Source organism: Gallus gallus, chromosome 1, assembly GCF_016699485.2.
Source record: "Gallus gallus isolate bGalGal1 chromosome 1, bGalGal1.mat.broiler.GRCg7b, whole genome shotgun sequence".
NCBI classification, from domain to species: domain Eukaryota; kingdom Metazoa; phylum Chordata; class Aves; order Galliformes; family Phasianidae; genus Gallus; species Gallus gallus.
The window spans coordinates 50,989,717-51,015,370 of NC_052532.1; the positions used below are offsets into that span (position 1 = coordinate 50,989,717).

Below are 25,654 nucleotides of genomic sequence, written 5' to 3' on the forward strand. Positions count from 1 at the left end.
CGGGGAGGGCCCGGCGTCGCCATGGGCTGGTGAGGGCCGTGCGCGCCCGCCTGCCCCAGCGCCGCTGCCGGCGCCCGCCCGCGGGGCAGCGGGGCAGGGCCCGAGCCCAGCGTCGGGCCGGGCCGAGCCTAGCCCCGCCCGCAGGTAAGCCGGGCTGGGGGAGGAGGGTGGTGGTGCCGTGGGGTGCCTGAGGGCGAGGGAGCCCGCAGTCCCTCGCTCAGGCGGCCTCTGCCACCTCCAGGGCCTGGTGGGGCCTGTGCGTCCCACGCAGCTCCCTTCCCTCAGGGCGGTGCTGCCCACACAGACGCGCTGCTGCCGGCTGCCACCCTCCCGCTGTCGCCTCCTGTGGGACTGTGCAGGGCGGTGAGTGCCAGGCGTGGGTCTGCCCTGCTCCGTGGGTGCTGTGTAGGTGTACGTGGAGGCTGTCAGCGTGCTTCCCTACCGCGTGTGGGTTGGGAGCCTGCTGGAGGTTCTGGTTGCCTTGCGAGGAGTGATTCAGGCTCGGCAAGCTGAAGGAATGGGGACGCTTGTGTGCGATGCTGGGTTCTGGTGAGTCGTAATCCAGGAAAAGGGATGGAGTGGGTTTCAGACGGCTTTGTGAAAGCTCCTTGGAAGGTGGTGAAGCTGTCAGAGGGGGAGGAGGAGATGCGGAGATGGAGAGGAGATAGCAAAGGTGGGAGCGTTGTGAAGAAACTTTGGAAACATTCTTGCCACGTATGAAGCTCAGTCAGAAGTAATCACTGAAGAAGACAGACTTCCTCCTAGAGAAGCACTGAAGATAAGGCATAATCAGTGACAGAACAGCATCTGCAGGGTAAATGGAAATGTTTTGTCCTGAGAAGCTGTGGGTGCCCCATCCCTGGAGGTTCAAGGCCAGGTTGGATGGGGCCCTGGGCAGCCTGAGCTGCTGGCTGGCAGCCCTGCCCACGGCGCAGGGTGGGACTGGGTGGGCTTTGAGGTCTCTTCCAACCCAAGCCATTTTATGATTCTATGGAATGTCAGTTTCCTATTCTTTACTAAATATGCAGTAATCAATGAAACTTTAACCAAGCATACATCCTGCTAACAAAGACTTGACTTTTGTTTGACACAATAGTTAACTATTCCGCTGAACTCGCATTGCTGGAATTTCTCCTGGAGTCCAAGAGCTTAGCATTCTTCCCAAAAGGGGCCAGAAATATCTTTAGAAACATTCCTGTTATTTAGATTCGTTATATTGAAGAATTGTGTTTGTGCAGTAGTTTGGGAAAATTCACACTTTCAGGATGCTACTGACACTAAACACTGGGGCTTAAAGGAGTGGTGCAATGATGATGAAGATATCCCACAGCTGTCTTCTTCGGGAGTCCTCAGGATGATGGGATGGTTGTGTGTCCACTCTGATCTAATGGAGGAGCTTTTAAGTACTTAACACCACTGTTACTATTGCGCTGCAAACCTTAAGTGACACGTGTGCAGCATGTGGCTGTTTGCACGTCTGGAACAGCGGTGGTTTGGTGTGGCTCTGAAGAGATAGGGAATGCACTGCTACTGAAGTCAGTGTTTTGAATTGGCTTGTGGTGTGCCTTGAGTCTCTACAATCTGTTCTAGCAGGCTGTTTGGGGGAAATGGGCACAGGGGAGAGTGCCTTCCAGTCACTTGGGTGCTGGATGTACTTTAATTTGTCAGCCTCATTGGGACACATAGCACTTAGATGAGAAAGGTTCTCAGATGTGCATGGACTGGTCAGAAGATGAATTTTAGCTGGTTTGGCATAACGGCAATATTCTGAGCTTGCTTGTTCCCTAAAGAATTGACGCAACCCAGCCAGAAACTGTTTTGTTCTCTGTAGGCTTGCTTGCCTGTTAGCTGATAGGAGGCTGGGAGATGAGCTTTTAGAATTTGTCAATGAGGGATTAAGATTTCTTCTAGTGGGAGAAAGGAAGGTGTCCAGTTTGACTGTTGAATTGCAGTTGCTGAGCCCCTGGAAAATTGAGGCATTGGAGGGAAGAACATTGTGTCTGGTTTTGTGTGCTGGCCTGCCCGTGTGATGGCTGGAAGTGGTGTACGTGCTGTTCTTACTTCTTCCCAAACTCCTTGGGGTTTGCTTTCTTGTGAAAGGAGAAGAGTTTCTTGCCAAGATGTTATATCTTCCCTGAACATGCAGGGCTCTGAAGGCTGTTTGAAAGTGATAAGGAGGATTAAAACACTCAGCTAAAGTAACTGTAAAATATGACACTGCTTAGACTGGAAGCACCTTTTGGAAATGTTTTTTTTTTTCTTTCTGTTTCATTAGGAACTAATTTAGGAGGGAGCAACCATTCACGTTTTCAGCACGGCAACCCTCAGGGTAGTTTTGGAGGTGGAATATTGCCAGTGAAGGCTGTGAGCTCCAGCCACCTTCCAGGAGCCATCCTCCTCCTGAGGATGAGTACTTGTTCACAGCAAGGTTGTCTCTGGTCTTTAACAATCAGCTCAGCCTCTGGGGGGTTTTTGTTTGTGATGGTATAAGTGAAATATCTGGGAAGGCAACAGAACAAACCATGCTCAGGGAAAATACAGTGTGTGGGCAAGCTGCCCAGGAGCCCTGCTGCACCTGGGTGTCACCAGATCCTTATAGCCCCCGAGGGGCATAATTTACAGGAAATTCTAGAAGGAAACATCTTACGTGTTCTACCTGCAGCACTGAATGTCACTTAACCCATTGGGTAAGTGCATATTTGTCTCCCCACCCTCAAGCCTGTCTCTGGGTTGAAAGGATGGAGATGCTGCTATTATCATCTTACAGTCACAGTGCGTGGGATTCTGGTTATACTGAAAGGATCAGCTGTTTGGGGACACTGGATAATGGAGAACGACCAGGAGCAGAGAGAGGTGGCATCGCAGTCTCAGCTTGCATTTTCTAAGCTGAAAGCGTTCTTTCTCTGCTTGGCTGTGTTGTGCATCTGGCGCCTTATACAGTATGTGGCAAAAAAAAGGTCTCTGTGGTTCAGCAAAGAGAATGCCACACATTACCTGGTTTGGCAGTGAAGCTTTGAGAAGGGGATGAGATGAAGTAATGCCTTTAAAGTTGACCTTGCCATGCCACTGTTCCCTCCCAGGGCTGTAAAACATGCCGTGATGATCCCAGAGGCTGCAGAGCTGATAGCTTGGGAGCCTGCAGTTGTCTGCTCATCTCTAGCACAAATACAGCCTAAGCAGCAGTGATGGAAGTACCTGTTTCTCTCTCCAGGTCAGTTAAACTGAACTTGGAGAAACCAGGCACCTGGTGAGATGGAAAAGAGAGAGTTCTCCTCTTAATGGCTCACTGTATCTCATCTCTTCGTCGCTGGTTTTGTTAGGGAAGAGTGGTTAGAGTTGGGTGAAGCTGTTGGAAGCTAATTGCCCTAAGGCAGCTTGGAGTGACCTCTCTCCAGCTGACTTTCAGACTTTCCCCTCTTCTAATATCTTTGTGATGGCACTGATTTTATGGCAGAGCTTTAAGCCAGAAGTTATTCATATACAAGGGCTGCTCTGGAAGTAATGCCTTCTGTTTTACGATCGTTGGCCCATGACATCAGAGGTGGACGTAGAGTTTGAACCTTCCCATCAGTATTCCGTTACGTTTTGATGCCATGTGACAGAGGGCAGCACAGGGGCAATCTGACGTGGTGTCTGACGTGGAAGTATCTATGAAGCAAAGGTGTGTCACTGAATTGGTCCACGTGGAAAAAATGGCACCTATCGACACTCACTGATGCTTGCTGAACATTGATGGAGACCAAACAGTGGATGTGAGCACAGCGTGGTGGTAAGTGGTACTTTTCAGCCGTGGTGACAGCCGTGCATAGCTATCACATCGTGAAATGAAGTGTCTCAATCAGCTCGTTTGTGCAGATCATCAGGTTACACCCGGGGAGCTGTGTATGGAGCTGAAGACGTGGCCCTCAGTGGTAAAGTAATGTGCGCTGTCTTTTAGGGTAGAAGAGAGGCGATCCTCCTGAATTTTCTGGAGCCTGGACAAACCATCAGCTCTGATCACTATGTCATGACACTGACTAAGCAGAAAGCTCGACCTTGCAGAGTTAGGCCAGAGAAGAAGACAACCTTTCTCTTGCAACACCATAATGCCAGGCCCCAGGCCAGTTTAAAGCCTGTGGAGCACGTTGCCAATCTTGGCTGGACTGATGCACAGTGCCCACCATATAGTCCAGACTTCCATCTGTTTGTGCTGATGAAAGATGGACTGCGTGGGGAACGTTTTCCTAGCAGCATTGCCGCCATAGCAGCTGTGAAACAGTGGGTCACCTCAGTTGGTGCAGGTTTTTATGAGTGCATCATGCAGGCTCTTGGTCATCACAGCTGACAACGCATGGCTAATGGTGGTGACTGTTGAAAACTACTGTTTTGTAGCAGCCTTCAGAAGAGGCCAGGCAAAGGTGTTCCCACTCCCGTCTCTACTCGCTGTGCTTTTGGCATCAGGTTGAGGTTGGTTTCCTTCTCTAGAGATCACTTTCTGCTTCTGAGCTTCCAGAGGTAACTTCTATGTAAAATAAGTGTTGTGTCTGGGTTCTTTCCTTATGTAGGGCTTTGCCTCTTTTTGTGGGAAGGAGTTCTCCTCCTCACCCACGAGTCCAGGAATACAAAGCTCCTATTTCTGCTTTTAGAAGTCTGATCTGTTGAATCTTTGGTTTTCTTGGTGGAGTAACAGGGGGTGAGAAAAGTGTATCTGGGACAAAACAGGAGTAGTGATGCTTCAGAGAGTAACTGTAAACCCTGTAGCAACATCAAGACTTGTCTTCTGTGCCTCAGCACTTTGAAATGGGGAAGGATGAACGCAAGCAGCGGTGGCATAAGTTCTGATTTGACTTTGTTCTTGAGATTTTGGGAGATGAAAGGCAAACTTCCTCTGTGGCACCGGACAAAAGTGTTGACAACACATCCTTTCTCTCGCCGCATCTTTCCCCTTTGCCAGTTGCAGAACGTATCTGTAGTCTTCCTATGTTTGTCTCCCAGGAGCAGAGGGCTGGACTGGTTCGTGTGGAGCAGAGCTGTGAGGAACGTGGCAAAGGGATGCAGTGCGTGGCCCTATTCCCAAAGGGAATCAGAAGGATGAGAGCATCCCTTCTCCTTCTCTCCGTCCCCTTTTCTCTCTTCTTCCTGTCTCCTTCCGAAAAAAGGGACTGGATGTTGGATGCTGACCTATTACAATGTGGGTCAATCAGCTAAAAAAGAAAAAAAGAGGAGGGGGGGGGGAGGGAGGGCTGTGCGAGTACAGAGAGACAACAGAAATTAATAGAGCAGAAAAAAACTCTGGAAAGAAGAGTGCACGGCTCAGGGTAAACGGGTTCTGTTGTTGATTCTGAGTTTTTAATGGGTGTCGTGGAGGGGAAGCAGCACTGCGTTAGGGTGGGTTAGTAAAATGGAGGGGTGGTGGGAGCTGGGAGCAGCCAGGATTCGTGTGGTGTTCCGAGAGCTGGACTCAATAATCTTTATTGGGTCCCTTCCAACTCAGGTTATTCCTTGATTCTCTTAAAATGAGAAAAGAGGTTGCACGGGCTTGCTGAAAGTTTGTGTGTGTGCTGTATGCTCTTGCTTGTACCCAGGTGTGGGATTATCTCTTAGATATGGTGGAGGGTGGGTGCACCTTTAACTGGACACCCGCAGCCCTCCTGGATGCCCAGCTCCAGCACCTGCCTTCTGCTGCTCCTGCCATGCTGTACCCACTGATTTGACCTCAGTGATGCTCTTCTCTCGATCTGAAGAGCAGTAACCACGGACAGCTGCCGTGTGCAGTTGCTGCGTGGTTCTGTGCACTGTACGTTGCACGCCCCTCTCCTAGATGAGCACAGCACAGCTCACGTCCGGATGGCGTTACATGCATGGGTATGAGGTATGTGACGTGGAGCAACTTGCAGGGGCTTGAGGTTAAGAAGGCTTTGTCCAGCGTGAGTAATAACATGTAAATAAGTCACACTAGCCAAAATTGCATGGCTGGTCGCATACTTAGCTTGCAGATTGTTTCAGGAGTGTGATTGGAGAGCTTAAAAACACACCATTGAGGCCCTTTTATGTCTCGTAGCTAACTAAAGTAGATGCTACCCCAGAGAGCAAAAGCAATTGAAGATGTAATACATTTAAAAGCATTTGATTTTCTTTTATTGCTATCACTGGTTTGATCTGCGCCAGTGGCTCTGGCACTCTGTGGCATTACTTAGTCCTGCCTCCCCTCTTGCTTTCTCTACCCTTTGCTAGATCAGCTGGCTAGATCTGCTGTGCCTTTGGGGGTTGAAAAGAAGTTAAATCAATTACAAATTTGCAGTATGTACCTGACACAATGGAAGGAGCTGATCCCAGTTGGCAATTCTGGGCATTCTTATAATTAAAATAGTCTAAAATAAACCTTGAACCATTTTGTCACGCGTTCTTGTACTCCTTCCAAGTGTAGGGGACAGTCTGAAAACCACAAAGCTCCTGCTTCACCGATGTCAAGCCTAATAGAAGCAGAAAGTTCTGACTTCAAGTCACCCACTGCACGATGGTAAGTGTGGAGTCGGGTGTAAGGAGGAGCAGCTCCTCACCTTGCAGCCATCCAGGAGGACCTCGCAGCCAGGTCGGGTTTGTTTCCTAGCTCATCCCTTGTAACAGACAGAGGCTGAGCTGTTAAGGCTCTTTCCCGGGATAGCTTTGTGTATCGTTCTTTGCTCTCTCAGCAGTTTAGAAATGAAATACTTTCAGCCTCAGAGGAGATGATCTATTTTAAAAGCGCAGATTGTGTTTGCAGATGGCAGAGAGCAGCTTCAGAGCGCTGCCGTTCGCTCCTGGTGGCCCGGTGTCAGCTGTACTGCACTTCAGATCCCGCAGGAATTTGGGGACCCGGTGGTGCGAGCACCACTTCCCTCCTCTTGCACAGTGTCAGGAGTGGGCTTGGTGTATTTATGGCTGTTTATCTTGACGTAGAAACAGCTCCTCCTCACTGCTAACATTTTCCATGCGTTGACGCGAGCCAAAAATGAAGGTTTTTTTTGCTTCCACTTGCGCCAGATCCCTTCTGTTTACTGTTCTGAGTTTATTTTTGGTGGAAGAAGCTGCCGTGTTAGTGTTAGGGACAGAAGGCCTCTGTTTCCAAAAGTCACAGGGCTGGCAATCTGTTTCTGATAGAGAACGACTGCGCTGCTGTTCTCCTGTGGCCGCGGGCCGTATGGGCGCAGCCGGCGAGCGGCAGAACTGCTCTTGTGCAGGATGGAGCCCCTTCCCTGTAAGGATCTTGGTAATGCTGGTTGGCATCTCAGGAGAGCTATCTTGGTATAATTAGCCCGTGGATTTCTTTTTTTTTTTTTGTTTCTTCTCACATTGAGAGCAGAGCCTGGTACTCCTAAAGTGTACTGGAGGTGTTCCAGAACCGTGTGGACGTGGCACTGAGGGATGTGGTCAGTGGGCATGGTGGGGATGGGCTGGCACACTAGCTGATCTTAGAGATGTTTTCTAACCTTTACGGTTCTACCCAGACAGACTTTCTGGGTACGGTCCAGTTTCCAGCGCTCAGTGCTTTTCCTGGTTACGCATTCCCCTGGTCCTGTTTATGATGTGTTGTATTGCAAGTAACCTCCGGGGGGAGTAAGGTAGTAAGTTGGAGATGGGAAAGATTCACAGGGAAGTGAAGTGCTTTCCTTCAGTATATTTAGGAGATCACAGGGTGGGAGTAAGGGTGCAAGTAGCTTTACTCTCCCTTAGAAAAGGAAGCAGTGACCTGGAGAAGAAAACAGGATGTGATGGAAGAGCAAGGAATTCTTCCAGAAACTTCTCGAGGAACTGAGGGCTTAAGTCTGGGAGCAGGGAGTTGATCAGTTGCCCTCTCCCACCTAGAGCAGAGAGCAGGGCTTTATGGCCACTAGGGCTTGGTTCTGCGGGTACTGTGGGCAAAACCCTCCTGACCTACATGAAGGTTATGTGGCACTGAGGGACGTGGTTAGTGGGCATGGTGGTGATGGGCTGATGGTTGAGCTAGGTGATCCTAGAGATATTTTCCAGCTTTTATGATTCTCTTCTATGAAGTTTATAATGCATCGGATTCCCAGCGCAACAAAAAGAATTGATGCAGGTTTCTAAATGCCCCTAATTTGCCATATGGTAATGTCATTGGATTGGTACCTCACAGTACTGGGAGCTGTGCAGGCGGAGAACAAAAAGATGGTTGTCCCATGTAGCTTAAAATGCATGAGAAACAACAGCAAAGATGCAGCCAGCTGGGAGGAGCACACAGAAAGAGATTGAGATTTGGCTGACCAGAGCTGGGCTGCTGCATAACTGTAGTGGGACCGTGGAAGAAAGGAGATAACGCAGGAGAACTGGAGATAGCTTTGTAGACATTGGAGCTTTTCCCCAGGCACTAGAGGAAGCAGGTGGTGTGGTAGGGGTGGTGCTGCAATGGAGGTGGGTGCCCGCTTATAGAATCATAGGATCATTTGAGTTGGGATGGGCCTTTAAGGTCATCTGGTCCAACTCCCCTGCAGTGAACAGGGTCACCTGCAGCTCGATCAGGTGCTCAGAGCCCCTCCAGCCTGACCTTGGGCGTCTCCAGGGAGGGGGATCCACCACTGTGGGCAACCTATGCCACTGCTTCACCACCCTGATTAGAAGGGATACTTTGGACACGCGTGTTAATTTTGCATGTTGAGAAATGCAGCGTTCCTTCGTGTTTCACTAGGAAGGAGAATGAACTGAGGGTTATAATCAAGAAGCAGTACTGACCCATGTAAACATGTCCTCAGGCAGCCCTGAGGACTAGGGGTGCTCTCCCATCGGTGGGCTGGGGCTTGGGGAAGGGGAACAGAAGTAGAGCCCCACTGAAGAAAGCATGCATTTGTTTCAAACACGGTGCTGGAAAGAGTTACTGGTTGCAATGACTGTGTGAATTAAAGGGGATTAAGCAAGGAACAGTGCATAATAATTCAATTAAAGACAGTTGGTGTACAATCACAAGAGGGCAGTATTAAGGTTATGTATACAATAGGAACTTGCAAATGTCCTTGCTTCTGAATGCTTAACCCTTTTTTGCTGTTTCAGCATCTTATAAAAGAGGGAAGTGCAGAGAAGCAGAGCTATTCCCTTTCAGTTCCTCAGTTCTGATGACATGCCCGGTGTTGTATTTGGGGCTGCGCTGTTGGTGTGGCTTGAATAAGAGTGGAGCTCCAGGTCCTGTCCCTCCTGCAACTTTGTGTGCAGCAATGGAAGGCTGTAACTTAGAACAGAAAGAGAGTGACTGGGAAGAGCTAAGAAAAGCCAAGTTTGACAATTAGGAATTAAACCATAGCAGTTGTGCACTCTTACAAAAAAGGGCATCCCCCAAATTAATAGGAGGTTGTAAGGAGGTGTTGTGGTGCTGTTTCCCTCGGTAATAGTGTCTTTGCTACAGCGATAGCAAAAGCAGCTCTTCCAGTTCACAGAGCCAATGGCAGTCTGCTTGTGATCTTGGTTTAAGTGGATTATCTTCCTCCAACCCAGAGGTCACATTTAGAGCCTCCTTATGACCAAATTGAAAATAATAGCTGCTTCAGAACTCGGACCTGTAAGAATTTGTTCCATTGAATGAGTACAGCTTTTCATCCATGGGTAATGCTGCTTTGTAATCTTGCATATATGTGTGTTCTGGGTGTGTTTTCATGGGTCAGCTGGCTTTTAAACACCAATCAGGCTAAATTCACATCACGGAGAAAATGATGCTAAGTTAGCAGAGTTAGTGATAGGCTGACTAAGTATACCATGCCATATGGTGTTTGATAAAAGCATTGCTTTCGTGCTCTTCTTTCTAGCCGGGAGAGCTTTCAGCACGTATCCTTCCAACGCAGGCATTTTGGGCTGCATGTTGCTTTCAGAATGGCATTAGGAGAGGTAGGGATTGCTTGTGGAAGGGATGGGGATGTTTTCCTGCCCCCCTTGCCTTGCAGTAGGTGAATGTGGTGTTCATCTTGTTCTTACATGTTTTTGTCGCAAGTGGGGGATGACAGCTGTGTTGTGAGTGGAAAAGAGGTTCCTGTGTACTGCGTGTCTGTTCTGTTGTATATAAGGGGTGGCAGAGGCAGACTTCCGAGGTCCTGTTCATAAAGCATGAGCAGGCAAAGCACTGTTATTGTTCTGCTCCCGAGTCCTTCCAGCTGAGTTTAGTTGCTCTTGGTTCTCTTCCGTGGCAGGTCCTGTCTCTTGGGCAGTTCTTCAGCAATCCCAGGTGGAACCTCACACTGAAAGGCACCATGATGGTGATGACCGACGTCACTGCAGCCCCCAGGCTGGGGTCAGCTGCCACCACGCCAGCTGTGGCTCCCAACTTCTCCTGGCTGCCAGAGGATGGCAGCCCCACAGCTGTGGAGCAGCCGATATTCCTCATGACCACCGCTGCTCAGGCCATCTCAGGTTTCTTTGTATGGACAGCTTTGCTCATCACCTGCCATCAGGTAAAAACCCTGTCACTGCTATTTCTGACTCTCTCCCTTTCCCCACATGGAGCAATACATGATACCTTTGCAAATCTCTGCCACATACAGCTATGTTACGGAAGGTTGTGGACTCCTCTGGTACGAGGACCTCTTCTTTGGGGTTCTAATGCATTATTTATGCCGGTCAAGGTGACAGCTTTTGTATGAAGGCCTTTTTCAGGGCTTTTACAGCCAGCAGGTGCGGCACATTTGGCCTTCTCCTGAGTGTTTACAGAAAGGTGTGTTCTCTCAAGCCATCCTTTCCCAGGTCCTGTAGCTGTAGCTAGCCATTTTGTTGTTGTGTCAGCTGTTAGCTAAATGATCCTGGTCATCAGTTGTTTGACATACCTCCTTTGATCTACTGTGCCAGTGGATTCCCCAGGCTGAACTCTGCTGCGGAAAGGAGTAGCAGGAAACGTTTTGTTTTCATTTTTCTCCCCTCCCCTCATTTCAGGGTAGGTGCCCTGGGAGCCAGAACAACTCAAAGGCTTCATCCTGTTCTGTACCTCTCTCTCATGCAGTTGTCATGTGAACTGAAAAACAGTGGGGAAACGCAAGCCCTGTTATTTATCAACCTGTGCTTTGTACCTGTTGGTCAATAGATTCCAGAGTGATGACTGGGGCCTCGAAAACTACAGCCTGTTGATGGCATACAGGGGATAGTGAAGCTCAAAAGTTGATTAGTCACTGATGAATAAGAAAGAGTAACACCTGCAGTTTCACCAGCTTGGGTAACAATTGCAAGTGCCGTGGGTCTTCCTGGTTCAGAGCAGAAATTGGTCACCTACCAAAGGTAGGAGGAAAATCTTTTCTATGCAGTGTAGCGTTGCGTAGTCAGGCATTGATGCCCTTCTCTAAAGAAAAAATGATGGAGGTCAGTGCTGGAGAGAGACTGTTGATTGAAGCACGCTGTTGTTCTGTTACAGGAAAGCAGTTCCTATCTAAAGTGCTCTCGTAGGTGCATGGATTGCAGGGCTCTTGTGACATCCCAAGGGCAAAGCTTGGAGTCATCTGAACCGGGGTGTCAGCTGTCCCTGTGCTGGGTGAGGTGTGTCACTGGGATTGTCACAAGGAAAAAATATCACTACGTTAGCATTAGTTTATTTTCAACCTGTTCTTGACAGGAAATGAGGCTTTTGGGAGATCCTTGCGGGCCGGGGAGAGGAAAGAAAAGTATCTTGAGCCCTTCAGTCAGCTTTGACTGAACCTGGCCAAGAGGCAGAGAGATATGAGCAGGAGTTAACTTCCTCTCCCTCACAAGGGGAAGATGAGGTCATCAATGTGTGCTTTATTAGACCCTGTAGAATTTGCACAGCACACCCATATCACATGCACACCCATACGGAGGGTGAAGCTGCAAACAAATGCTTGTGCTACTTCAGGCAGCCAGATCAGCCAGTCATGAGGCAGATACGTAACAAACAAGGTGCTATTAATTCCAGCAGCCAGGACAGCAGCTTGATTAGGGTTGCTATGCAAAGGCCTGGCCTCTGGAGAACGTGCCCTCTGCTGCCTCCACGGCCTGTAGAGTGTACCTGCAACACCAGCTGAAGCTCCTGCTGTGCTATTAGGCCATTACAGGAGTGGTGCTCATCTTCAGAGTATGCCTGTGGTGGAGTCACCAGCCCTGGAGGTTTCCAGGAAACATGTAGATGCAGCACAGAGAGACATGGTTTGGTGGGCATGGTGATGATGGGTTAATGTTTAGATGTGGTCTATTCCAACCTTAATGATTCTGTGATTCTGAATAACTTCCACCAGGTGGGTGTCCTGTGAAAAATGCAGCTTCAGTGTGGGATTTAGTAATGGCCGAAAGACTGTGGGCAGTGGGAATGGGGAGGGTAAGGACACTGAACTCCCCTCAGCCTATGGCTTTGGGGGGACTGGTATGTGTATAGACAGCCAGGCAGAATGAGTGGTGTTGCTGTGTGCTTCCTTGGAGCTCAGCCCAGTGCCTGGGCACGGTGCTCCCTTGGTGGCTGAGGCTTCATGGCCATGCTGTCACAGATGTGCTGCGTGGCAGTTTTTGAGCAGATGGGCTGTGGCACACTGCCTCTGTGCTGATGCAAAGGGCACTCTCAGGTTGTTTCAGGTGAAAGTCTTAAAAACATCCAAAACTGCCTGAAGAGTGAGCGTGTTCACAGTGAGTGTGTGCTTCTCTGTTCAGAGAGAAGGAACCTGCAGTGTTGTCAATCTTAGGTACTTAAAATAGGATAATAGGAATGTGAGATTGGTAATAGGAAAAAAAAAAGAAATGAACAAAAGAAGGGAACAGCATGATCATTCTCAGTGAGGAGCTAAATTGGAAGTGCTTCCACTTCTTCCTCCTCTCCTCTGTCTGCAAACTAAGGGATGCTGTATGGATGTCATAAGATAACAGCAATTTTTTTGATGCTTATCACCTTGAGGTTGCTGGAAACAACCAAGAGTTGTTTTGCTGAATTTGTTTTCCCACTTGGCTCTCCAATTCCACTTTCTCCCCTCTACTCCACGTGCTGCTGACCCTGGTTTCTCTCTCCATCCTTCCAGATCTACATGCACCTTCGCTGCTATAGCTGCCCAAATGAACAGCGCTACATCGTTCGGATCCTCTTCATTGTGCCCATTTATGCTTTTGACTCGTGGCTCAGTCTCCTGTTCTTCACCAATGACCAGTACTATGTTTACTTTGGCACGGTGAGGGACTGCTATGAAGGTAAGGAGGGCTCAGACACGGCGAGGGAGGTGGGAAGTCTCTACCATGAGAGAACTGTTGCTCCTGGTTGGGAACAAGCAGAAGGATCTCCATCGTCTGCTGAGATACAGTCTTATGGGGTGTCTGACTGGTTGACCGTGGCTTGCTCAGTGATTGAAAAATGGCACCTCATCAATTCCTGGGCTCTGAGCATGACAAGATACATTGAGCTCTCCCTCTTGTGTTCTGTAGAGACAAAGTTTATGATTTTTCTGGTCCTTTGCTTCAGGAAGGTATAAAGCAAAAAATGTGGGCCTTTAAAGCAGGGGATCAATTAGTTCCTAGCTCTATGAACAGCCCTTAGTAACCAGATGTTGCTTTGGACTGTTGACTAGTGAAGTATTCCTGTTGTCTCACCTTGTGGCCCCTTGTGTGATGGCACGGTGTAGCACAGCCTCCATGTGCATAGTGCTGTTGAGGGGTGAAGTGCTTTGCAGACCTTCAGGAGAGGATAAGTTACTGATGCTTTCATTTTTGGTCATCTGCTGCAGATGATACCACTAACATTTTATGTGAGAGAAACAGTTACTCTGCAATAAACACTACCTAAACATCCCTTCCGTCTCATCCGAAAAAGACCCTTCTGCCCACCCACAGGAGAGAATGCATTCTGGCAATGTGCTTTTGAGGGCAGTTTATTACCGTACCTGCATTAAATTGTTTTAGTGAGATCTGCATTGCAGAGAGGTGCCCCTGGCTGTGCGAACAAGTTAATCGGCTCAGAGGACCAGCGGCCCTCCTTCACATCCACGACAGTGCCCTGAGACACAGCAGCAGCAGATGGCAAACGTGTGCACACGATTCAGATGGCAGCTTTGTTTGGGCCTGTTTTTTCTCTTCCCCCCGCTACTTCCCCACCCAGTGTGTGTGTGTGGGTCTAGCAGGAAGCCTGCAGCGCTGCAAAACTCCTCTCCTAGCAACAGCCATTATCCCTCTGCCTCGCACTGGGAGTTTGCAAACATCAGAGCCTCTGCTCAGGAGGCAGCCCACGCTCCAGAGCTCAGCTTCCTCAGCACGTTGTGCTGTGCGAAGGGACTGCAGGTGGAGGTGAAAGCACATTCGGCCAGCAAGTTCTCCATTGCTTTTTGTGGGGACTGCTTTGAAACTGCCTCTTTGTTCCCTATCCTTCCTTTGCCATTATCCTCCTCACCTGCTTTTTTTTTTTAAGATGTTGGGAACTGTTGGGTTAGAAAATTCTATGTTAGAGAATCACGGGAGAAGACCCCACTGATACATTCTGAAATCTATCTCGGGCCATTTATGGGCTTCGTTTCATAGTGTGTGTTAGGAGGAGTGTGGTTCTCTGTTCCTTCCAACTGGGTTTGTTGACTGACATGGGTAGATTTTTTTGTTACACTGATGTGAATACATCTGGTGAATGCAGATCAGGAATGGGAGAACAGTTGTTTTACCGGTGCAGTTAGCTTCGATAATTAGCACTTGTTTCTATGGGAGATGGAGGGACAGATACTTCCCCCCACCTCAACTTTTTGTTTACTTCCTCTTCTGTGGAATGGGCAGCTGGTATTGTAATGACCACATCAGAGGGCAGGGGTCACTGGAGGGTAATAGGAAAAGCTCTGTTTTTCTTCCTCTGAGTGGTTGGAGCTGTCACCCAAGCTGCAGGAAAATTGCAGGCAAAAGAGCTTACCGCAGTTATTTAAGTAGCTTTTCCATGTTTGGTGTTTTCTTTCCTAATTATGGCTTTCACAAAGTCGTTGCGCTGTGAACATACCTAACTCTGGTCAGTAACTAAGATTACAGATGGAATAGCAATTTCCCAGTTACATAAGTAGAAGCAGGTATACCACAAGCTTTTATGTGCTGTGGCACTCTTGCCAGCTAGGCACATCTAGAAGCCATTAATATAATGTTTGGAGGCTGAGCATTTTGGGCAGTGTTGAGTACCTCTTTTCTAGGACATAGCTTGGATGCTTGTAGAACAAATTAGAGCCCGTGCTGGCAGTGAACTATGGAAGTTCTTCCAGGTGGTAAAATAGACCTGAGGTCTAATAACTGGTTACTTGGTGAGGTCAGGTTCTCAGCACGGTACATTAGGCTTTTGTTCTAATTCCAAAGTTCCGTGAGACTTCCGTTTCCATCCCAAATTGTTTTGGTTTTGTATTATGTCAATGCCAGAGGCCCAAACCAGAATTTGAGTAGTGGCATTCCAGGGAATGTCTTGGAATGGAGTATCATAGAAAATAAAATTGAGAGAAGGGTTGTCTGATCCAACAGTGATTATGAGAAGTCAAGAGAGTGGCAGCCAAGACTTGTAGAGGCTAACTTCACAGTTAAGTGGTTTTGGATCCCTTGAAAAGGAAACGCGTCAATAATTGTGATAAGAGTCCTCCCCACTGTGTCTTCGTCTCGTTTTATGTGTATCAGCACAGCTGAGCATTGAAAAGAATTGAAGTGGAGCAGAGTATTAGTGATCAGTCTGAGAAGGTTCTTCCTCAACTGTACCAACGTGCTGAGGGAGGCAGAACAGAGGTAACCCAAGAAGAGAGCTGTTCAGTACACGAGGAATTCCAGCTTTCTGAGGAGATGAAGCACAAAGCCTGTTTGAAAATATCCACCAGACATGAAAACAGTTTCACTAATTGATGGAAACACTTTCTCCAACTCTTATGTCTACAGTCCATCACCTCAGAGATAGTGCTCATCGCTTCAGAGGGCAAAAGCAGGAGATATGGTTGATGGATCAGAAATAACTTTTCCATATGATTCAGTACTAGTGTAATGTCCTGGAATAATGCACAGGAACTCTGTAAAGAGTGACCTCTTACAGCTGCCAAGTAAAACAGGCTGACCACAGTTTTAAATGGTCCTGTGACCCTTTTGGCATGAGGAGTAGATCTGGCCTGGGACCTTGGCCAAACTCCAGTTCAGACAGTCTTGTAAATGCTGAGGTAGGGAGTTAAATACAGTGAAAACAAACTGGAGTGCTTTAAAAGGAAAGATGCTGCATAAGCAGTCCCTGCTGCTGTTTGGTCTGTTGCCTGCTCTCTTGGTCCTTGCACCTGTTTTGATGTTGGTTGTCATTTTACTGTGATTGATGTCTTCGCAGCCTTTGTAATATACAACTTTCTCAGCCTCTGCTATGAGTACCTGGGAGGGGAGAGCTCCATCATGTCTGAGATCAGAGGAAAACCAATCGAGTGAGTATCTATTCTGCTTGCAGCACAATGTGTTCATCCTTCTGTGCCAGTCTACTGTGTGCCTATCCCTGTCCCTAAAAACTGTGTCAGGTGGCAAATGCCTGCTGGGTCTGGGCAGGATGGCTCGCAGTGATTTACCAATATCTTGCTCCAAGGCAGATCGGGCTGATCATGTCCTCTTAAGCAAGTTGGATTGATGCACAGCTTTTCTGAACACCTGCCTGCCCCTTTGTTCCTTTTCTTCCTTTCTCCCCCTCTGAATCTTTCCTCTCTTCCGTTGGTTGTGAGCGCTTCCTCCGGGGTCTGTTTTTCTCCCTATGCTACTCAGCTTAAAATAAATCATAAAAAAGTTTGGAGTATGGAGTCAGAATGTTGTTCTAAATATGTCTCTGAAAGAGGCCGTGACTGTAACTGCAGTCATGACTGGAGAAATCGCTAGTCCTGTGACTGCTACAGAGGAGGCAGGCAAAGAGGGTAGAAATCTTACGCTCAAGCCCACATCTTGCTTCTAATCCTTGGAATCTATTGTTGGTTTTTTTCAGGTCCAGCTGTGTATATGGGACTTGCTGCCTGTGGGGAAAGACATATTCGATTGGATTCCTGAGATTCTGCAAACAGGTATGGGCCGAAGGAGCTGTGCCGTCCTCCAGAATTGAATGAAGCGTGTGGCAGGGTGGCATTGTTGCCTTTTTGCTGCTGAACTTGGAGGTGTGCGTTCCTTTCAGTGGGTTTATAACATGATTTTGAGACAGGTCTGGAGGCTGCTGAGAGACTGTATTTTTGGAGATACGTTAGCATTTTCTACTTAACCCAAAATCAAGAAGGCCTAGCAAAAGACAGGGTTTATCTCCTAGATCTGATGTTAGCCTTGGGATTTCCTCTTCCCTTTCGGGATTACAGAGATCCCAGCTTTAAGAAATTGATGGCTGTGTTGTGTTGCAGACACCCAACAGTTGTGTAACAGTCTCTTGAATTCCCAGTGCTGCTGTCATGGCTAGGAGTAGAGGAGGGGGTGGAGGTTAAGTACAGTACAGTGATTTTTAGGAGGAGCCAGGTATTGCTCACCATGTCTGTCTGTGCTGAATTGGGTATGTTGAGGGGGAGGGAACAAGAGAGATCTAAACCATGATGCAGCCCTTGTCTGCTCATCAGGTCAGTCACCTCTGGCTGCCTTGAAACAGCAGGTGAGTTTCAGGGCCTTGTTCACTGACTGAAATGATCACGAGGTTTCTCTAGAGACAACATGAAGCACGTCTGATGCTTTGAAAGGGCTCAGTTCACTGTCATTTCAGTCTCTGGGACTAGAGCTCTGCCCTTCCTTCTTCTCCACATTGTGCCCCCATCATCTGTGTCTTAGCAGCCTGGAGAAACATCAAAGGTACAATGCAGACTCGTAGTAATATCCAGATTGGCCTTTTTGGAAGGAACACATCTTTCTTTTCTCTGTTCTGTTTGTCTCTGTTTTGTATTCTGCTCTCATGCCTTTCTTGTTTTCTTCTTTAAACTGTTCCCTGTATGCTGCTCCTCTTGTTGCTCTTAGACTTCGTTTGTACACCCCATATTTGATCCCATGCATTAGCTAATCTTTTTGCTTCTAAGAACGTTAACATTTCCCTTTTAAACGTGTCATGAGAAGGCATTGCACCCATCAAGATGAAGGAGTGCTGGAGTGAGAATTTCCCTTAGACTTCTTGTTTCTCATGTCCTGCAGCCTCTGGCACATATCTGTATGGGTTGCACACGAGTATGTTTGGAAACTTTGGGTTTTTTTTTTTCCCCACTACAATGAAAATTAGAAGCACTTTTTCTTAGGTATTTTTCTGGCTTCTGCAAATCTTCAGCTCATTTGTTAACTCTGGCTTACGTGGACATTTTGCTTTTGCTTTGCTGTTATCTGGCAGCAGTTCTTCTGGTCAGGCCAGCCCTTTGCATACAGCCAACTCTGCTGTGGAGGCTGTGAGGGGGAGGTGTCTCGCAAAGTGATGTGCTAAGTACTTCTGTGCTTCTTGGCTCAAGCTTACATGTTGCCTTGGTGAGTGGTCTTTGACACCAAGACTCACTTTCTGGTACTTCTAGACTTCCAGGATTGGTGAGTGGGACCTTCCAAGGCAAATTCCTGGAGAGGAGAGGGCCGCAGAGCAGATCGCAATGCTAATCTGTGTAGTATCCCACCAGTGTGATGATCAGGAAGAGGAACGTGCTGGAAGAAGCACTTTGCCCATCTTAGCCCAGCCCTTGGCATCTGTAGTGCTCCTTCTGCGTCCCACCTTCTCCACCTGTGCTTTCTGCTTTTCCCTGTCCCTTTAATCCTGAGGGTATCCGTGTATTACAACCACTCCTTTCCGTCCCCTCTCTCTACCCCAAGCTGTTCTCAGACAGGTGCCTGCTGGGGGTCAGTCGGTCTGCACGCATTGCCTGAGATCCTCCAGCGGTCTGCTGGTGTGTTGGTGGCTGTGATGTCAAATCTGGACAGATCATTTCCTTAAAATTGTCCCCATTGAGGTTATTAGCTGGATCTGTGTCTGGTGACCCTCACAGATGGGTCACACACAATCCACGTGCTTCCCGTATGCCACAGCATCTTCTGGGGAAGCATCTAAAAATAAAACACGGTGGTTGGAGTTGCAGAGAAATGGTTAAGCCATCTGCAGATTGGAAGGAGGGGAAGCTCAGAGGACAGAGCTGTTTACCAATTAGCCTGACCTTTTCCAGTTCACATCTTTACAGTGACTCACTAACTGGCATGTGCTGGGGTTTTTAATCTCCTTGGAGTCTTATGACCACTAACAAATTGCATTGTATCCAGAGCAATCATTCCTCTTTGGTTTTGCCCTCTTTCCATGCACAGTCCTCCCTGCATGCGTGCAGGTCAGCACCTGCCCAGGCTGTTCCAGCCTTCTTTGGGGAGATATGGGTGATGTTTTAGGTTCACGACCGTGTGCTCTTTTAAGACCTCAGTGTTTGGCTTCCCTCTTTCCAGAAGGATGGAGGATGTGGTGGCTTTGAGAGAGAGTTCCTCATAGGAATGCTTTATAACTGTAGTGCCTATGGCCAGAATGGATAGAGCAGATCCCAAGTGCCTTAGAGTCTTCCCATCCCGTACAAGCAAATAGCACACATACTTCCTCAGAATCTCCTCTGTCTCCTCTTCGGTGCTTCAGTCCTCAAGCACAATGGATTAGCAAGTGTCAGACTCCTTGTTGGGGCTGGATTGCACTGCCTTGCATGGCAGGTCGCTGGCGGTTCCATTGGATGCTTGTTTGGGAACGTGACCTCATTCACCCCCTGCCTTCTTATTCCCCTTCTCATTCCCCTTCTCTTATTCCTGTAGGCTACCCTGCAGTTCTGTGTGGTGAAGCCCCTCATGGCGATCAGCACAGTCATCCTTCAGGCCTTTGACAAATACCAGGATGGTGACTTTGAGTAAGTATGTTTGGCTAGAATGGTGGTTTCAGTTTCCCTTTCTCTGCCGGGCCTTGGGAAAAGACAGGGATGCACATAAGCTGAATTTGTGTGTGAGAGGAGAGGGCAGAGGTAAGCCTGCTGGTTTCAGGTTTTTTCTCTTTAGTCTGGGGGAGAGAATGGGACAGAGAGGCAGGAAGGAAACGGGAGTCCTGATACTCCCCAGTGATGGTGGCAAGGGGAAGGGATCATACTGAGCTTTCAGGTGTTTGTGTGTTTGCTCTCTTCAGTGTAACCAGCGGCTACCTCTACGTGACCATCATCTACAACATCTCCGTCAGCCTGGCACTCTATGCCCTCTTCCTTTTCTACTTCGCCACACGAGAGCTGCTCAGCCCCTACAGCCCAGTCCTCAAGTTCTTCATGGTGAAGTCTGTCATCTTCCTCTCCTTCTGGCAAGGTGAGCTGCTTTTCCCTTCGCTTCATAGCCACAGAGAGCTCTGTGCAGGGACTCAGATGCTAGAATTGATAGAGCAGATGATCAAAATGTCTTTCTGTTGGTTTTTTTTATTGTTGTATTTGTTTTGTGATCCTTTGTTGCTTTTCCTACGGAGAGCTGATGTGCATTTCTGAAGCAGTCGTAAAGCCGGAGGTGCTGAGGTTTAGTCTGCGTTCTGCCATTTTATTGATTAAAGTGGCACATCTAAAAATCTTCCTAGTGCTCTGTAAACAAAGTGGTAGTGGCTTATCTGTGATTCTTGTGAAGCAGCGTGCTAGCTGAACGTGTGCTGCTGCAGAAACACCACTACACATTGGTGTTTGTGAAGGACATCCAGAATACGCACACATCATCTTGCAGACACCACATCAGAGAGCCTAAATTCCACCTCAGCTTAATGCTTCTTACTAATTGGCTGTAAGCATTTCCCTATTCAGTGCCCTACTTAGGTTTACCGAGTTGCACTTCAAAGACTAATTGAGTATGAACTTAGATGGAATTTAGGCTGTTGGAGTATGGCCCATCCTCCCTGTGCATAGACAGACGAATAAGCTGTCTAGTTTATCATCTTGAGCCATCTGGTCACAAGCTTTCTGTCTTCTCTGGAATTCTTTAGCCACCTGGTATGTGGACAGGGGAAAATATCCTTCCTCCAACTGAGTGCCATGCTTCTCTCGCACATTTACATGAGGTTATTCCTTTGTTTAGGGATGCTGTTGGCCATCTTGGAAAAGTGTGGTGCCATCCCCAAAATTCACTCTGCCAACGTGTCTGTGGGTGAAGGCACAGTAGCTGCTGGATATCAGGACTTCATCATTTGTGTGGAGATGTTCTTTGCAGCCATTGCCTTGCGCCATGCCTTCACATACAAGGTGTATGCGGACAAGAGACTTGATGCACAAGGTAAGAAATACGCCAGTGCACATGGCCTGTCTGCTTGGTAGCAAGGCTGGGTGGAGATTGGTCCCTCTGGGAGCCAGCACATTGATATGACTCTCAACCTGAGTGCTTGAAAAACATCACATCCCCTCCTCCATGGTGTCCCAGCCGATGCGTTGTGCAACAGTTCTGCTGGCCAGAAACCTTTCCTGAATTGCACTGTTCCCTTTTCAGTTCCCTAGTATGCCACCCATGATAGCTTGTTGCAGACCTCAGGGTGGCATGAAGTTGCATCCTTTCAAGAGAGTGGGTTTGTCCTCCTTCCTGTCTCCCCACAGGGGAACTCCATTGCTCTACATTGTGCAATAATCTGGAGGCAGGAGGGACAAAGCCTGAAACAGGCTCTGTTTTGACTCCAGTGCAGGAGGATGAGGCTGTGCTTTAGCAATATGTTTTGCCTGGAGGAGGAGGATCTTCCTGTAATGATTTTGAAGGTGGAGCTGCTAGAAATCTTATTCTGGGGAAGACATGGGTGGAAGTTTTCAGGGAAATGGGGCTTTTGGTTCCCCAAATAAAGGTATTCCTTCCTGTTGGGGGTGGATGGGAGTCTGTGCTGAGCTGCAGGAAGACAGCAGCCCTTGGGCAGTGTTCATGTAGATAATCCCTCCATCCCAGCTAGCCCCAAAGGTTTAGGAAGGGCAGTGGCTACAGCTAGGGGAGGTGAGATCTGTGTGTGACGAAGGGGTAAATTGCTGTCTTGTACACTGGGATTGATTCAGTGGTGGGTCTTGTTCAGTTCTTGTTATTTCCTCTCTCTCTTTCTCTCTGTCTCTCCATCTCTCTCCTCCCCCTTTTTTCTCTCCCTTGCTTTGGCCACTGGTCCCTGATGCAGCCGTTCCATCATACGGGCCGTACGGTAGGTGCAGCATGCTCTGTGTGTTTGTCTCAGTTGGTCTTAACTGAGATGTCCCGTTCTGTCCTGGTTCCCAGCCTGCCTACTACCTGCTCTGTCCCTTGTTCCCTTTCCTGTAGGTCTGTAATCAGACTGCCTCACACAGCTGCTTTAGGGTTGTCTAGATAAATTGTAAAAGAGCCCTTGACAGTGGCATAGCCCATCTTTAGAGCATTCGTGTTGGGACTGTATGAAACATTCCGCCCTCAAGAAGTGAGCAGGCTCTCAAAGGAGCTGGTTTGCTCCCTCTCAGCCCAGCCTCCCTTCTCTCATGAATGCTACAGCTAATCAGCATGCCTTGGTCGTTGGGAGAGCTCATCCTCAGAGCTGAGCAGAGCCAGAGGCCCATGCTGGAAGTGGAACTCAGAAGTTAGGAGAAATGGCATCTCCTAGAAAGATGCCTCCCTCTTGGGTGGCACTGGCTTCAACTGCTGCATCCTTTGCTGTGACACCCTTCAGCTGTGGTCCTGCCTTGTACTGCCTGTTCCCTTCCTTTATCTCCTGTGTTCTCCTCTCCCCTTTTATGATTTCTTTCCTGTGGGTGCTTTTATACCACCCGTCAATGTAATTTCCAGCGAGTGGGAATGGCAAATGCCATTTTTTTGACATTTTTAGAAGCTTCTTGAGTTTTTTACTTCCAGAAGCCTTTACAGAAGCACCTCCTTACCCAGCTGTCTTTGTTGTACCCCTGAGCCAGCCCAGGTTATGCATGGGGAGGTTGTTGCTGTACGTCCTGCTCTCATGGCCCCTATTTGGTGCTGAGGTGGATTCGCTCCGACTTTGGGAGCACTACTGATAAAACTTAGCACCATTTATTTGTGTGGCATTTCTTCAGCTGCTGCTTAAGGAATTCTGTAAAGTAACTCCTGCAGGACCTAGGAGTGCATGCTCCCTGTTCTCCTTCCCTTTATGTCAAGGCGTGTGGGTGAAAGCAGCTGTACTCTTCACCTGTTCCTCCCCGTCTCACCTCAACAGGTCGTTGTGCTCCCATGAAGAGCATCTCCAGCAGCCTCAAGGAAACCATGAACCCCCACGACATCGTCCAAGATGCGATCCACAACTTCTCCCCAGCCTACCAGCAGTACACCCAGCAGTCAACGTTGGAGCACGGCCCACCCTGGCGCAATGGCAGCCACGTCATCTCACGCTCCCACAGCTGCTCGGGTGCCCGTGACAACGAGAAGACCCTCTTGCTGAGCTCGGATGATGAGTTCTAGGAGGGAAAACTGCCAGCACAGGCTATTGTTTTCCCTCCTTTGTTGTTTTGTATTTCTTTTTTTAATTTATTGAAGCAGAAACACGCAAGTCATATCACCTCTTAGTGCACATTGCAGAAGTGGGCATTTCCCATTAGCTTTTGTGGGTACGGACGCAACAAGTGGAACGGAATCAGGGGAATGGCCAAGACTTGCTTCTCAAGCCCGTTCCTTACAGCAGCAATTGACTGGGATTAACTGAAGCAGAGCTCCACTGTCTGGGGCTCTGCCTCCCACACCTGCTCAGCTTGATGTGGCGCGTGACTGGCCAGAGCTTGGAATTGTGGCCAGAAATGTTTTGTTTTCAACTGGACGACCTGACTGCTTTGAATTCCTCTTCCTGACAGGTTGATGTAGGCACAGCTTGCACCCCCAGCTCCCCGGTACTAACGTCTCTGTGATCCTTGGGAAATGGGATTAGGATGCAGCGATAAGCATTCCTGAGGGCCAGACTGGAAGTTGGACCCTCTGTAGCCATTGCAGTGAATATTTAGTATGGAACATCTTCTCTCACCCCTCCTAAGCACTGCTTGTGCAGGCCTATGCTTGAGTGAGTGTAGGGGAAGAGGGCAGGACTGTCGTCTTGTTCTAACCTCTCTGCTCCCTGTCGAAGCTGCCTGCTGGAGCTCAGCAGGGGTGGAATTACTGTCTCACAAGGGCAGAGTTTTCTAATCACCAGGTGTCTGAGCTTCCCATCTCCCCTGCGTTCCTGGGGCAAGATGCTACCTGGAGCATCTGTCTCCTGCTAACCAGGGTTGAGGACTGGCCACGACAGGTGGTGGAAGTTTGTACAGCTCTGGCCCTTTCATCCCTCTTGGGGAAAAGAACATTTGTGAACACTAAAATGTTCTTTCCTCTTGTTCCCCGCCCCCTACCAACAGCGCTGCCTCTCTTAGAGTTGTGGATTGCACCAGCAGCTGTCAGAGCAGGTCCCAGCTCTGGTGGCTTGCAGGTGGCCTCCCCTGCGAGCTGCACAAGTTTTGCCCTTTGACTGGAGTATCTGGGAAGGGATGCACCTTTCCAGATTGCCCCTTGTTGCTCTGCTGGAAGAAGCAGGGTCTGATTTACTGCCTGGAGTTCACCTTTCCTCCTGTATCCTGATCTCTGCGCTTGTTCATTCATTTCCTCACAAGCAATGGCGAGCAAAGAGCTCCTTGTTTCCTCAGAGGTCAGGAGCAGCACACCCTGCAACACCAAGCAGTTGGCTGCTGCTTTTCCTAAACCCGTAACTGCTTAAGTAGACACACAGACACTCTATCTACCAGGCTTTTTGTGGGCTTGGTATAAAACTCCTCATCCTCATCCCGGGAGCCACCTGGAAAGCAGGACTGAAGTCTGAGCTTTCCCTCCATCTTCTGTGGCTTTGATGAATAGGCTTTTAGTGTGGAGTATTTATTTTAAACTTCCCCTCTCTTTTAGAGGACAAAGCCCCTTCCCCCCTTCCGTTGCATTTGCAGGCCTCGATGATGTCCCACTGTCACTTAACCAATGGCCGTCCCCAGTGTTTGCTGCATCGGATGGCCGAGATCTGAAGTCTCAGAACTTGCCCTGTTGAGCTTGAAGATACTCCAGGCTCAGGGAAGCCTTTTCTAAACATTATTTTAAAATGTATGCTGCATCTATATGCTGTGCATAGGATCTGGATATTCTCAAAGCTTCCTATATGTAGAGGTTTAAAGTATAACCCTGTTGCACTAGCTGCCTTCGGAGAAGCCTGGAGAAGAGCTAGCGCCCAGATAACAGCCAGCTGCCACGCGTTATGATTTTATATAGATATTTTTTATAACACTAAGCAAAACCATCTCCGAGCTTCCTGCAGTCCCCTGCAACAGGCCAGCACAAGGACAAGGATCGGCTCTGAAGCCGCTCTGGTTTGGAGGAACAAATCCCTAAGCTGAAGACCCGGAGCTTGAGGGCATCTCCTGCTCTCTCAAGCAGTTCTGCTTGTGGTAGTCCGAGGCCAGGAGTAGGTCCTCAGAGCTGCTCACCCCCTTCCCCTCCTTGCCCTTCCTCTTTGTTTACCGTGTAACATACCCATGGGATTTGTTTATTATTTTTCCACGTAGAGTAGTTCTTTGTATATAAACAACCGAAAAAAAAAAAAAGATGTATGATAAATAAGACAGAGCCACCTAGTTTTGTACCTATTGTGTTGAACTGATGTGAGCTCAGCGACAAGCCGCTCTCTCTATTTTGGTCTTTGTGACGTTATACTCTGCAGAAATGAGCAAATATGATGACAAATAAAAATATAGAGATAATATAGATTGTACTTTGGCTGCCTCTGCGTGACTTCTCTGAACCAACCTGGGGTTTGTGGTGGTCCCAATGCAGCACCGCT

General features: G+C 48.4%; 1 protein-coding gene across 8 annotated transcripts; it reads left to right on the forward strand.

The window, feature by feature from the left end:
* Window positions 1–12: 12 nt before the first annotated feature.
* TMEM184B (transmembrane protein 184B) lies at window positions 13–25,585 on the forward strand. Of its 8 annotated transcripts, none has more exons than XM_015285276.4 (10): window positions 13–363; window positions 10,149–10,409; window positions 12,960–13,125; window positions 16,235–16,325; window positions 16,868–16,943; window positions 19,657–19,748; window positions 20,018–20,187; window positions 20,935–21,129; window positions 21,998–22,021; window positions 23,033–25,585. In XM_015285276.4, the coding sequence occupies exons 2-10, from the start codon at window positions 10,209–10,211 to the stop codon at window positions 23,272–23,274; spliced, it is 1,257 nt and encodes a 418-aa protein (XP_015140762.2). In that variant the 5' UTR covers window positions 13–363; window positions 10,149–10,208; the 3' UTR covers window positions 23,275–25,585. The 8 variants fall into 8 exon arrangements, with proteins under 8 accessions (XP_015140762.2, XP_015140749.2, NP_001025930.1 ...); XM_015285263.4 differs by having other exon boundaries at window positions 13–144; XM_046938988.1 differs by lacking the exon at window positions 13–363 and adding an exon at window positions 627–814.
* The last annotated feature ends 69 nt before the right edge of the window (window positions 25,586–25,654 follow it).

Excerpts from the sequence above, each read along its gene's own strand:
- TMEM184B (XM_046938974.1), top strand. Across the intron at positions 13,126-16,234 it reads GGTGAGGGACTGCTATGAAG|CCTTTGTAATATACAACTTT; the intron begins GTAAGGAGGGCT and ends ATGTCTTCGCAG. Across the intron at positions 20,188-20,934 it reads CTTCCTCTCCTTCTGGCAAG|GGATGCTGTTGGCCATCTTG; the intron begins GTGAGCTGCTTT and ends TCCTTTGTTTAG.